Genomic DNA, 15,358 nt, shown 5'->3' on the forward strand with positions numbered 1-15,358 from the left:
GTTAATCCATTGCACACTGCAAAATTTCCATCATCGCAATCTAATGCATACATACTTATATGTATATGCTTGTGTGATTCATGTAGGAATGTAATAAAAAGGAATTTCTTTATTGTTAATGTTAGTAATTTCGTTGATTGAATTCGATATAATTTCTGAACTTTCCATAGAGGGCATAACGAACCTGTGGTTTTTTACACGATCGGTATTTCAGAATGTGAAGCACGATGTCTCATGAAGTGACAAATCTATCACGTACCTCGTCTATAAGAATATTACAGAATATCACCTATTACCTAATACATTGTTTTATTCGACATCTCGTATGCAACATTCGTTTATCATTACACTAGTGTCATTCCCAACGTTACCGATCTAGCGTAGAATAAGGTTATAACATTTGTAGTGGTTAGAATTGAAACTAAATTTTAATAAAGAAAATGAAATAGAGTATTGTATGTACGGGATATTAAATAGCATATAGAATAGTTTCTGAAACAAAAAATAACTAATTCTCAGTAATTAAAGCTCGAATGTCCTTTCGTAACAATTACCCTTTTTTGTTTTAATTATTTTCTTTTATACACGTTATTTCACTCTTGATCCTTTAATTACATACATATATATTTAACGTACTAAATATATTAATATTTGTATTCTGTAACAATTTTATTTATTGGATTAGTATTTACACAAAATTACAACTGAAAGAAAATACTCAAATACTCATCGGTATGAAACATATGTAGTCTTTAGTGGTATTTTCAGGAAGAAACATTCCAAAAGGCAATAAAGCGCGCTAAAAAAGAAATCAATTTGGTAGCCAAAAGGGCGATCAAAATATCTACTCGATGTAGACCCGACCAACAAACCGTAAGTGGAATACATCTTTTGTCTCGCAACACTAATTTAGCATAATTAATTAGCTTTAAAACAGCTATAAAATAGAAAATTTGTCAAATAGATCACGGATGTAAATAAGGGTGCTTTATTATTCTGCTATACCGATTAGTTTACTACTGATAAAACAAGAAAAAAGAAACAGAAAATTCCCAAAAACACACAACACAGCAAGATGTTTAAATCGTTTACGCAACGCTAATAAATAGTAATCTATGCACTCATATTTAAATACACGCAACTGTAATTGTGAAAGGTCTCAAAGCAAATATATTATAAGCTATTGATACATGATCACTTTTCGTGCAAACTTTTTAGCTTTTTAGTACATGTTACAGGAACTGGAATATACACGTCCATAGTCCCAGTGAAATAATTTGGGGCGCTTTATAAACGCAATACTAAAAGAGCGCGATCATTCATTGATGTAACACTAAATAGGATGGTAATTAAAACAGTCATGATGGAGGAATATCACAGTATTTCTTAATTCTTTTCTTCAAATTCTTGTACGGATGAAAAGCTATTTTTAATATTAACCACATTTATATGATCATAAATTGCAACTGTACAAAATTAATTAATTCTGTAAGAAATTTAGTAATTTATAAGGAAAAAATTCTAAGAACAATCGCGATATCTCATCATTTGCAACGTTACACCAAACACGATCATTTCTTCGCGACACTAATACATAGAACAAACCGATGTTAGTAGCTTTTCGTAGCTCTAATTCAAAAGGTAATTAACACTCGTTCGCAACTCTAATCCAATTCGTAATTAATCACTCGCAACACTAACAAAACAACCGCGATTTGCCCAAATTAGTGGTAAACCGAACTGTACATCGCCCAAGAAACAAACTACTACTACTACTACTATTACTAAATACTAGAAACACTATTACGAGTACAGTGACAAAATAACAACTTGTTGATGATTCATAGAATGGGAAGCCATTAACCTGTTAACTGCAGAATTTAGTTTCAAAAATCCCTTACGGGGTGCGTAATTAAAATCAAACAATGACGAATATACACATCAAACGCAAAAGCCTACTTAGAGACGACATCCCGAGACGCCTCTGACACTCGAGTTTAGCACACTACTTTCACGCTCTAATTTACATACTATTTTCCTCAAATCGTTTGACCACGGCTGGCGAGAATTGCGTAAAACGCGATATAAATACGTGTACATCTCAATTTTGATTAGAAATGTTTATAATTGAATGAGTATATGCGCCTACTAAAAAATGATATTACTGTGATAAATGAGATATGAAATTTGGTATTATTATTAGAATTTGATTAGGATTAGGATTAATAGTAATATATTTTTTAGAATTAGAATTGTAAAATAATTATTGCATTATTATGAATTTTTCTATTTGAAATTATAGCGAATAGAGTAATAATAATCAAAAGGACGCAGTTCCACAGCTTAACCACACACACATACATACATACATACTTTCGAAAATACATCGTGCGCAATACGCTGGCGCATTATCAATCACTAAAAAATTATTACAAGCTTATGAACTATGGTTATGGTGCTCATCGCATTTCTTTCACCCACGTAGCACCTGAGCACGTGAATTAAGTTCTCGCAATGGACACAAAAAGAGTTAAACCTGAAAATCCTAAGCTAAACTATGATTAGTGTATCTATTTTTATCTAACGGGCTAATGATCTTTCATTTCGCATTTCCACGGCTTATTACAAATTATTACAGATTATTGCAAATTATTATGATTTTATGCTTTGCTTTACTAATTTAAGGAATCATTAAAATTCTAATATTGAAAGAAGAAAATTAAAAATGAAAAGGACTCTATGCATCTATCAAAAAAGAAGTTCAAGCTTAGTAGAATGTAATAATTGACGCCAAGTTGAATATTAATGGGAATAGCCTCAGGCGATTCCTTTGTCAAAGTACATTTTCGACAAAATGAAAGCAGTGTTTCAAACTTGTTGCTTTGATCCCAAAATCTGGCTATCGCGAAGTGCCTTCTTGCATTTGATATTCAGTAGCTACATGGTTATACGGAGAAATTTGAACTTCAACAGCTTTATGTTTGAAATTATATCCGAGTTTATAACATAAAACATTACACAACTATGTTATTAGATCTTAAGATAAAATATGATTAAATCAAAAACATTACCATAAAATAACTGTAGTGAAATCGGAGGATATCCGATTTCTCCGTTATATTCCGTTTTAGTAATTCCAATATTCATTATCTATTGAAATATTCACATTTCATCTATATACGCATATTCAGCGAGCTTTTATCGATACCATTGATATGAAATTTTAATCATCAAAATTCGCGATATGCAAGAAGACCTTCCTCCCTGAACTAATAAATAAAACGCATAAAAAGGAAACGTTGCTACTCACGGGTATAACAAATACCCGTAGTCGTTATGCTCGCTAAAAATTCTGCGTAATACAACCAGTCACCCGTGTCGATATGGACCTTTCATCCTACGACATGATTGGGTAACCAAAAGAAGGAAAATGCATGAGACTCACCATTGCATACGAAGGGTAGTGCCATCAATGTTACTGCGGTTCAGAAAATGCCATCACGAAGGAATAGGATCCCATGGTGCAACTGGAGATTGTGGAAAATCTTCAGAAAAAAAAGATAGAACTCTATTAAGTTTAAATTTTTAGTGCTAATGAAGATTGAAATTCTAATAAACTGTAATAACGATAAACAATTACAATTCCGATCTACAAGATTAAGAATTAGAAATTTAAAATCTAATGATCGTCCAAGCAGGTTAGATGTTTTTATTTTATAGTTCAATACTGACACTTTCAAATTTTATTTCAATAAAAAAATCAATAGTTGCAACTCTCCAAATTATCTTTTTGATTAAAAACGATTCAAACAAAATATGAAGAAATAAAATTAATGGAAATACAATAGACAAGAATACTTACTACATATTTTTAACTCTTGAAGAGGTTAGATTCTTTTAAGAGAAGCACTGATTCTAATACCGAAAGCTGATATCGAATTTAAAAAAAAATATCAGAAAAGAAAAATAAAAAACACTGATTCAAATTTCGTGCGTGAATTCTAACTAAATTTTCAATAATTAAGAGCTATTGTGCTCTAAAAAATATTGAAAATAACACTGCGCAACAAACATTGACTCTATTGGCCGCATTGCGCGCGATCATAAACATTCTCCGAAAATAAAACTGTATTAGTAAAGAGGGCGAACACAAAGGAAAACAAAATGTTTTATTTTCATATTTTACTTTTTCTTCTTCTAAAGTGTTTATTTAAGAAAATGCTACTAAATCTGCCTATTAATTGTTATTTGCTCCTTAACAAGAAGGAAATAACAAAGAAGTATACACATATATAAAATATCGTTTACAAATCATAAAATACCTCCTAATATTGCCAAATATCTATGAATCGATCGATCGAATTATTCATATGAATCGCTTTGCAAAAATCCAAGAGATTGCGAGTGTTCAAAGGAAACATTCTAACAATAAACCGTGTTTGTAAACAATGTTTCATAAATATGCAACTATATTTGCAATAAATCGAAATGTTCTACTAAATTTCAGAACACTGCATAAAAGCTGCATCTAACCTTAAAATTAAAGGATATCTGTCATTGAGATTCTTTCGTAACAATAATAAAAATTGTGATAAAAGTTATGATTCATTTAATTATTTTGAAATAAAGAAATAATTTAATATATCCATACATGAAAAAGTGATTGGTTTAATCTTTTTTACTTTCATTTTTACGTTCATATATCAATGCATGATAATAATACAATTATGCATTATCAATTACGTATTATTATACAATGTATTAATTACTATGAAATTAGATAAATTATAAATTACAAATCATCGATCCGTCTACTAATTCATTCATGACTTTTATTCGTTCGAGTTTACTTATGTAATTAACCAATAATTGATCGAATAATTTGTACAAAAGACAACTAACACAATTTAAAATAGTTAAAGCCAACTATATTAACCTAAAGTAACAGCCAAACTGAAATTTTGCCTCAAAAACTATTAATACAAGATTTGTATAAGTTAAAGCATTCAAATAATCGAATATATATTCAACCAACCAAAAGAAAAACAACATATTTAAAAAAAGCTACTCAATTTTATTATACAGATTTATAATAAATGATTAAATGAATACATAGTAACGAAATGGATTTAATAGTAGTGTATAAATGCTTACAAGATAGCAACGAAGCGTATTACGCAGTTAATAGGTTAACGACGCGTTCCCAATGAGGACACACATGCCTGCGTGATGACTTTCGACAGTCAAATGACTCCCCGCGCTATAGGTATGTCTATAAGCTTAGCGAGGGGTGGAGGAGGGATAGCACAATTTGGTGGGATAGAATTCGCGCGCGGTTTATTCAGGATTTGAATCTAATCTATCTATATTTGCGCGCACCAATTTATTTTAAACAGACGAAAGAGACAGTTCTGATTATATGTTACATAACTTTGCAAGAATTATGTTAATATTAAGTATGTAAGCATATGTAGATATTCCCATAAGGATGTCAAAGGAAGAAAATCTTTTTATTACAGATGAATGATGAAATTTAAAAAATGTTTAAGAATGTCACAGAAGTAAAATAATTTTATCGTCAAAGTATTAAATAAACTTTATATTATATATAAGTTAATATTAAATATTAAATAAACAATGTTATAGAAAGAAATTATTGATGTAGTTAAAATTACAGATTGAGAAAAGCAATAAAATTAATATTAAAACAATTGTTTTTATTTAGAAAATATGTTGATAATTTCAACAATTCTAACTATTTTAATAGGCTAATTATTAAAAGTTTTAAATATTAGATATTTTTAACTTGGACATTTCTCATTTCAATGTTATACATATAATATATGTGCGTGTTTTTATATCTTTTCTATTAGAGTTCAACAACATCCACACTTACAGGGTTTCAAAGAAGCCTTAACAAATCTTTCGAGTGTCAGTTCACATATAGCCACGATTCAACAGGGTTGTTCTATCGCGTTTCCGTGTTATATGTATTATCTTATCGAAGAATATATCAAAAAACTGTAACGTTACAGTGAAAGAAAATGATCCTTTTGAAAGGTGTGCATTACTTTGTATCTTCATTTTTTGTTTACTTATTAATAAAGACACTACAAATCCTACGAACATACTTGAGAAATGAATACTTAACACAATGAAAAAGTTAAAAGTTGTTACTTATTGTAAAAAGAACCTTTAACTTCGATAATTAATTTTCTAAAATTTGGAATCACTTTTCTAATTGTTCCTAAACATACTGAATCTTGTGCTGTAATTTTTAATCAATACTAAAAAATATAAAAAATTATAGTTTCTACTTCGATAGATCTTTGACTGAAGATTTTTCTAAAATAACAAAATTCTAAACTGACATGTTTTTTTAAATTTTTGAATTCGTGGAATAGGTTGCGACTTAAAAATAATAAACGATAAAAGATATAAAATATTCAAAGTAAAATTGTCATAAGCGCAATTTTATAAAATAATATAAAACAGATATAAATATGATATACTATTTTACGTGCTTTGATTTTATATATACGCTTTCTGACTATCAATGAATAAATCTTTCTAAATATTTTAGGAATATTTCTACTATTTTTTGCCTCGGAAGCTCTGGGTCAGTTTAATGGTATAGTTGAAGCGAATTCATTCTCAAATAGCGACAATTACACTACTACAGACAGCTTTATCATTTTTCACACACCAAGTGAAACACAACGTGATGGAAGAGAAATGGTAGCCGATGTTCTAGTTCATGGACCTAGAAATGACACAAATATTTCACATTTGAAGACATCTGTGATCTCTACAGATTGGAACAATTGGAATCCGAAACTTAAATTTCCTACGACCAGCTCCGAAAAACAGTACAAAATGGCAAATTTACACTTGGACAGAGGAATATTTGTTTTTGATTTTCTACGAAAATTTCTATCACTTGTTCAACCTTACGACGTACCAGTTGGTAAAGTATACAATCTTGAAATCTTATTCATTATTCTTATTCATTATACTTGTGTTTAAAATTTAATGAACACTTTGTATTGATATTATAATTTCAAATATGATATATTTTTTTATATTTAACATTATGTTCTGTAAATGATGAAAGTAAAAATTACAAATAATAACAATTTACTGTGATATTCGTTTCAATGTTTTATGTTCAATGCTCCATTATAGAAACGATATTAAACAATCATTGTTCAATAATTCTAAATGGCAGAAGCATTTTCTAAAACAATATTTTATATTACCTATAGATTTATTAACAGATGCGATAGAAAACCGATTAAGTACGTCAAGATTGATTTCGGAGGTAAGACAAATTTTTCTATGCTTTGTACATGACGCATTTTATCAAAGTATATAATGAAACTTTCTCATTAATTTGGTTTAATTGTTAATAGTCAATACATCTGGAAACAGCATTGCTGGCAGTGCTTGGTATGTGCTGCATTTTGTGCTGTGTAATACCTGGAATTGAACTTTGGCTTGCATGTCGTCCAATAAGGGAAGATTACAAACCGAGTCAACATCCTGGCGCGCTTACATTTTTCCTGGCATTTTTCGTTTGTGTACTCGGGTAAGCATTGTTACAAATACTGATGGTGAAATTTTTAGATACAAGTTGTTCTGCAACAGGTATAACAAACTTAAATCACTTTATAATACGATTCATCTCATTTTAAATCGCTTCAAAACTTATGATATTTGCTGATAATCGAAAAAAATAAATTGTACGAAATTTCAACTTTCTTTCTCGAATAATTCATAAAATATTCAGAATTAAAGATCCGAAAACTTGAACGAAACAATAGATCAACTCATGATGAGATATTTATGTCGACAAAGTAAAGGCATCTTCCATGTTAACAAGAATTGAACATTTAAACATTTAACATTTAACATTTAAGCATTTTTCAACATTTCTTGTATACACTCGAAAATACGCTATAAGAAAATACAATAAAATTAACTTATACATTTTCTTTAAAATAATAACTTCTTCAAAATATTGTTACAAAATCGCTTACGCGTATTCATAAATATGTCTAACTTACTTTTAGATTGGGCATGATTACAATGATCGTATGTAATGAGACAGTATCTGCAAGCGTGGAACAATTTCCAATTGTAGTTGAAACTGCCTTACAAGACTTAAACGATTATCATAGTAGCACAACGATTCAACTACGCAAATGTCTTTCAAGGAGTCTAGATGTGGCTAGCGAAGCAATTCTTGCAGATCTAGACAGTAAGTAGAATTTTGTTTTCTTCCACGTTGTACCTACAAATATCGTTTCTCTATATAATACAATAAACGTGAAAAATAATGGTATTGATCGCCCTCATAGAAACAGATTGAATTTTATTTGAAACATTTTTCCTGATAAAGAATAATTTGCGAGATAATTGTATGGAAAAATTAAGGACGGGAGATCCTGGAAATTATCGTGTACAATTTAAAAATATAATTAAAAAATGTGAAGTTGAATACGACGTTAGGTACATTTTCGGAAGATAAAAAAATGCGAAAAAATTTTTGTAATATTATACAATGACATCTATGAACGGAGAAATTAGAACATTCATGTGCGTGTAATGAAAGCTATAGAGATACTAAATATCTTATAATGGGTCTATCGTCGTTAATAGGCTAACCAGTCCTGCAAATTGAGCTCGTTAGTGTGAACAATACAGGGGATCGTATTATGTGCGTTTGTCATTGTACAAAGCCTGATCCTATCGTGTTACGTACTGATTAGTAAGAATATCTTATCAACAAAGTAATCTATTGATTAAATAGGATAGATCGTTTTAAATTATAATAAATCCATTTATTTAAACCACCTATGACTTGAATATTAAGAAAGTAATAACAGTGATAGATTGTTTAAAAACCTTACAAATTTACAACATTTATTTCATTTTATCTGATTCTGCAATTTATTACGGTATTATGTTAGTACACAATACAATATTTTAAATTAGGAATGTCTGAAAATATATGGACGTACAAATGGGAAATGATTAATCTTTATAGCTAATAATAAAATATAAATGTTACAATCAACCTACTTACATAAAGCGATGATCTGTTGTTGCATAACGCTTCCTTGGATAATCACACGCCCTCTCCCTCTCCTATTATTCTGCAACCCTAACCGAGTAACACGGATGGGGAACGTCACCTAACTGATTATGAGTGACACGTGTCGATCTTGTGTGATGAAATTTTATATTTATACAATTCGAAAATTTAAAAATATTATAATTTTTTATTAATTATTGAAAATTGTGAGAAATACATGCATATAATCACACATGATGACTAAAAGTATTTCATGCAAAGAGGTCGGTTGCGATTTTAATATTCGTGTGTGTATACGAACTTTTTTTTTAGTATTTTTAAATAGTTAAATCTGCCATCTTAAAACTTTATAAAGCGAAAATTGGAATATTCAAAAAAGAATCATAAGACTGAAAACGAAATACATGTATAATATGAAAGGGATACGAAACTTTGGAAAACTCTGTATATTATTGTTTTAAACCTCGAGCTATAAGTTGACTCGCTCTTGAAATGTTAATATAAAATATAATTAATATAAAAATATAATTATATTATCGAATTTTTATATCATTATAAAAATTAGAATTTTGTATTTAACCTAGAACTTTGTAATTAGCAAATGACGCGATTAGTTCATTTAGCGATGTACGTCACGCGTGGCGCACGATGTAACTGTGTTGGAATTCGCGAATATTGAACGCTGATAGTGACTGAGGAGTAATCTCTAGTATGTCGCTTGACTACCTCACAAGCGGAATTGAGCTGCATTCTCCTTAGTACAATGCGCCAAGCGCTCAATCACGCGACAAGCGTTCAAAAGGTAGACGTCGATTTCCCTTTAAACTACTGCTCGAAAAATGACTCAGTCCAGCCGATATCCGTGAAATCTATTATAGTCACTAATCGCAATACGAATTTTCAAGCGCTTTGACATCTCTATAAACACGATATTGTTCAAATTCTAATTATCTTCTTACGTATTTTTATCAGTTATCAGTCATGTGGAATTATTATGGAATTTTAACGATGTGCAAGGCAAACTATCTATCGCAAAAGCGGAAATATTACGTATTTATGTAGAATAAAAATATGTTTATTTGTTACAGATATAGAAGAATTACTGGGAAAGCCAGTGCAGGATGAGTTATCCACTGAAACAGGACTAGATAACGCATTAAATATGCTTGTAGATCTCGCAAATGGTAAGACGACTATGACTAGAGTATTTGTTATGTACCTATTCTAAACGTCAAGATAGTGAAATTAATAAAAATAGAATAGCTAAAGTAAAGTAAAAGTAAAATTGGTTCTCTTATTGTGACTGACATTTTAATTAGTGAAATGTATATGACCACGTCCGATTTTGCATGTTTATGACGACGTGGTTGTGACAAACATATTGTACACATTATTTATCATTATAATATTATTATATTTCAGCCAGCTATAAAATTTCAACCAATGTTGAATCTTTATTAAGCGACGGTGAAAATATTCGTAGTCTTGGGAAGCAATTAAGTCGTGAAATTGATGATTTACGTCGAAATTTGGAAAGCACATTGAGAGCTTGTACCGGACGTGATCGTCCCCTCTGTACCATTATTGATTCTTTTGGATTACGATTAGCTTTACGGATAGATCAGGTAAATTGAATCTACTCTTATACAATTAGTATATGCTATTGTACGCTCAATGCAAAACCAATAACAACGGTATTTGTATTCTTATAGTTTCTAAGAGATGATCATTTGCTGCGTTTACGTGATTTGAAACGAGAAAATTTTACAGAAACTATTCGTCAAGCTCGAGGAGAGTATATGTACATTCCACAACATATTGCGAGGAATAGTTTAGAAGTTCGAAATCGTAAGTAAAAATGTTTGTTAATAGTGTATAATATTGAGCATCAATGCGAACAGTGAGTGTAGGAATAATTTATGGAAGGATTGTGGTAACACAAATATTAGTATAAATACTGTTAATAGATATGTATATTGCACGTCTATGGTTGAATTCTTAATATTAATTTATGAATTAATAATATCCTTATTATCTTAATTGCATTTGGAAATACAGCGAAAGATATGATCAAATAAGAAGGAACGTCTTTCAGAAATTCGACGTGAAGTGAATAAAATGCGTGCAAGAATCTTTGATGAAGCACGAAATATGGAAGCAAGCAATTCCGAGCTCGTTAAACAATTAGAATTTGCAAGACGTCTACTGGATTATACGACACCATACATAATAGTCTTCGAACATGTCAGATGGCTTATAGGTATTGGTAAGTAATATATTTCCTTAAATTACATGTATATATGTATATATCTTCTAAAATTAAAATTTTTTTAAGAATATGTATAGATATAACGATAGAAAGAGACAGGAATTTATATATAAAAGATATTGTTTATGAGAAGAGCAAATGAAAAAAGAATAAAAGAAATATAAAATAACTATAGCAGTAAATGAATAAAATACTATGGCTTTTATTTATATTTTATAGGTGCCGTTCTATGTATCTTAATTGTCTGGTTATTATTGTTAGGAGCTCTTTCTTGTCGTTGTGGTTCTTCTGTAGATAAAGTACGACTTACACTTTTATGGTGAGTATGCTACATTTAATTAAATTTAGTGCATTTATTCTCTTAGTAATATTACAGTGTAAATAATACTAGATTATAAAATAATTTCCATTTGTACACACACATACACACGTATTTTAATGAAATATGGGAGATATTTCTCGGTAAGATGTACTTTTTCTGTTGGTCATTATACCTTAGAGAAACATAAAGACTATTAAGGTTAATACTCTCTCATAGAGAATAAAAATGTGCATCGATCGGAATACAAAAAAGTACTTTGAAAACTAACTGTACTTAATTATCTTTTATTTTTCCTTTCTTCCTTACATCAATTAAACAGCAAAATTATGAATTATGAAGTATTGATTGCAATTTTTACATTTCAGTGGTGTATTTATGGCTTGTTTCATCTCAGTTATATTATGGGCAGTTTTTCTAATGACTTTGATGTTATCGAGTCATACAGAAATGTTAATCTGCCGTCCACTTCATGATCCGAATTATAGTACAATGCAAGCTATCTTGGAAACTCGAGTATTCTTAGGAAAAAGATTAAGCGTATCTTTGAAAGATCTATTCGAGTAAGTCGATTGATTTTTTTGATATATATTAGAAATGAAAATTTATCGTATCAATAATACACATTTTATTGTGAATGGTACAACTAATAAGGGAAGTTACACATAAAATAATATTCTAGTAAATTATATAAATAATGTTCTAGGAAATTTTAACAATATATAAATTGATGCATTGATTTACAAAATAATTAATAATCTGCAATTACAGAAAATGTCGAGAAAACGAGCCCGCATATCCAGCTTTTGGATTAGGAAGTACAATGAAGTTAGAACAACTTACTGCATATTGGACTTGGTCGAGCTTTACCAGAATTATATTAAAAATTAAGGTTGAATTGAAGACTTTAAAAATATTTACGCCGTATTTGCGACAGCAACTACATAATTTATTATATGCTTGTGGCTTGAATTTGACAGAACATAGGATTATGGTAGTAAATCTTTGATTAACACTTTCTATAGATAATTTAGATTTGTTGAAGTATTATTTGCCATTAGATCCAAGGAAGAATATTAAATAAAGATTTGGAAGCAATGTCGGATCAGCTGGACAAAGTTACCGAACAAATGAGCGACAGATTGACAGCCAGAAGCTTGGAAACTATTGTAATAAATATGCAAGATTTGACTCTAAGGCGAGTGAAACCTTTAATAAAATTACAGGACGCATTGTTATATAAACTCGCTGCATTAGAATTACAAGTGCAACCATTACGACAACAGGTTAATCAGTCGCTTACTAATTTGAAGACTATTCAATATTATATTGATAATCAAGGAGATAAGATTGCTCAAATGGTACGTATTATTTGACTTGCCGACTCGAAATAAAATTTAAAATTTTGTAATAACCAATGTAGTCTCAAAATAATCAACCATAAGTTTTACTAATTATTTATATTGTAAAAAATTGTACGATAAAAATGTTAAGTTGAGTTAGAAAAACAGAAGACACTATCGTTTATTTGATTGAACACTGTATTACGAATATTATACTTTTTGTACAGAAAACAAAGCTTTACACAGATCGACTAGCTAATTATTTGGATCAATGGAGATCCCACGTATTGTCCGAAATGGGCAATGGAGTAGCAAAGTGCCGACCGCTTTGGGACATCGTAGAAGGAATTAAACTTTTACTATGTAGTCATTTTTTAGGTAATTTGGTACGTATATGTTGGAAGATATAAATATGCTTCAAAATATTATTCGAATAAGAGTTTACTCTTTTTTAACTTCTTAGAGTGGATACTGGTTTGCTACGTTTTTATGCATAGTTATTATGATAGCAAGCACACCAACTGCTCATATTTTGTCTTTGATATATAAAAAATTTCCGTCTGCTACAAAAGACGCTACTGTTATATCCACAAGATCGTAAGTACCAAAAATTTTCTATTTGATATTTTTGGTAAGTATTTTGATTAATTTATGACATTATGTATGGAAGATTTAATAAGTTTTAAAAAGTAACGAAATAAATAGATAGAAAGAGTATTTTAGAAGAACTTATTTTAGGATACATATTTATAGGCAAAGTTATAGATTAATTAAAAATTATTCAAAGATATTTAAAATCCAAATAACTAATTATTTTAGAAATTTTATTAAGTACATTTATTGTGTTAATATATAATATGTACTACACAATAATTATGTATTTTTAATTTCAGAGCAGATCCTCCGACCGAAACCAACGAACAAGAAAATTGGAATACACCCGAGTAAGCATACATTTCAGTTAAAAACAATATTTCCATTGATATGAATTACATAATTATATAGTTAATACCCTTTCAAAATGTAAAAAATTATTTAAATTTTCCATAAGTAAGGATTCATTTAAGTTTAGTATTGTTTAAAAAAATATGTAAGTGACAAATATGGAAGATTTATATTAAAGATATATTGTACATTGTATGTCTTTGAATTATTTTCCAATCTTACTATTGTAGTATGGCCTTCTTATTGGTAGACTTCGTTCTTTTACTATAGGTACCATATCGTTTCGAATATTTCAGATAATTATTTAATAAAATTGTAGTTTTTTCATCCTAGGAAATAGCTCATTTGTGCAGTTAATTTTTGCACATGTCATAAAATCCACAATTTTTTAAATATTTCTAACAAGCCACTCTTCTAGCAAATTGACGATACGTATAGCAAGTTCAAATGGACGTGCTTTAAAAATTCATCAGCAAAAATGTCATAAAAATCTAATGATATACATAAATAGCTAAATAATCTTTCGTAGATGACTCATCAGGTATTCATTGTCGTCTCAACAACCTGTTTATGCTAAGTTTGAATATAACTTGCTACTTGCTTTATCTCATCCATACAGTTGAGTGATTACACGAATCCAAATCACAATCATTCACCCAAGTACTAATATATTTTGCATATAACTCAGTGAAAAATAGCTTTATAGGAATAGTTTTATCGCCGTGCAATCATACTCGAAAGTCACAAATGTATAGTAATGTGTATAGTAATTTATTGAAACCAATATAATATGTAATATTTATAAATATAAGCTTGTATAAGTAAACATTACGTAAATATCAAATTAATAGAGGAAAGTATATTCAGCTAAATTATATCCACCATAATAATGAAACAATTCATTTCCAGACCACCACCACCACCACCACCCGAACCCGAAGAAGGATGGCAATAAAGATTAGAAATATTTCACCGAATAATTCATTCATATTTCTGTATTTCTGCATAATGTGTTTTCACTTTTGCAATCAATACTTAATGCTTATGAAAGTTCTAATTGATTAAACGGTATAAATATTTGAAAAATTAAATCGTTGTTATTAATCTCAATAAATATACTACTTCTTTATTTATACATTGATTAATTAACTTACTTGCCCATATGTGTATACATTATGCGCATACATATGTTCATGTTATTATAACAACAACTTTTCAACTCTAAGATTTTAATATAGTCAGATATGTAGTTTAATGTATATCTATGTATTTAGGACTGTATTACATAAAATACGAACCCGTTCTATTGAGCAGACAGCAGTAGCTTGTCCGATAGATAAATCCGTGCAAAAGAACTCCTTACAACCAAAAAAGTCTTCACACAG

The 15,358-nt window shown here is 29.4% G+C and overlaps 2 protein-coding genes across 7 annotated transcripts in view; one reads left to right on the forward strand and one right to left on the reverse strand.

Annotated features, from left to right (window-relative positions):
- Window positions 1-9,890, reverse strand: part of LOC100644710 (trace amine-associated receptor 9) — a 109,697-nt gene extending 99,807 nt beyond the window's left edge. For 3 of the 6 annotated variants that reach the window (XM_048406284.1, XM_012311437.3, XM_003393231.4), the window contains exons 1-2: window positions 5,155-5,267; window positions 3,446-3,545 (exon numbers count right to left, since the gene is read on the reverse strand). The gene's annotated coding sequence lies outside the window, so the exon portion shown is untranslated. Of the gene's footprint in view, window positions 1-3,445; window positions 3,546-3,862; window positions 3,929-5,154; window positions 5,268-7,479; window positions 7,563-9,088 lie in introns of those variants that run through there. The other 3 variants (XM_012311414.3, XM_048406276.1, XM_048406274.1) reach the window with 3 other exon arrangements.
- On the forward strand, window positions 6,030-15,108 carry LOC100651550 (prominin-1-A). The gene is made up of 17 exons (XM_048406259.1): window positions 6,030-6,060; window positions 6,584-6,967; window positions 7,266-7,321; window positions 7,413-7,588; window positions 8,073-8,260; window positions 10,186-10,281; window positions 10,520-10,722; window positions 10,810-10,945; window positions 11,193-11,363; window positions 11,586-11,685; window positions 12,054-12,248; window positions 12,457-12,679; window positions 12,747-13,046; window positions 13,256-13,414; window positions 13,492-13,625; window positions 13,922-13,972; window positions 14,883-15,108. The coding sequence occupies exons 1-17, from the start codon at window positions 6,045-6,047 to the stop codon at window positions 14,926-14,928; spliced, it is 2,634 nt and encodes an 877-aa protein (XP_048262216.1). The 5' UTR covers window positions 6,030-6,044; the 3' UTR covers window positions 14,929-15,108.
- The last annotated feature ends 250 nt before the right edge of the window (window positions 15,109-15,358 follow it).

The sequence above is a fragment of the Bombus terrestris genome, chromosome 1 (assembly GCF_910591885.1).
Source record: "Bombus terrestris chromosome 1, iyBomTerr1.2, whole genome shotgun sequence".
Taxonomy (NCBI): Eukaryota; Metazoa; Arthropoda; class Insecta; order Hymenoptera; family Apidae; genus Bombus; species Bombus terrestris.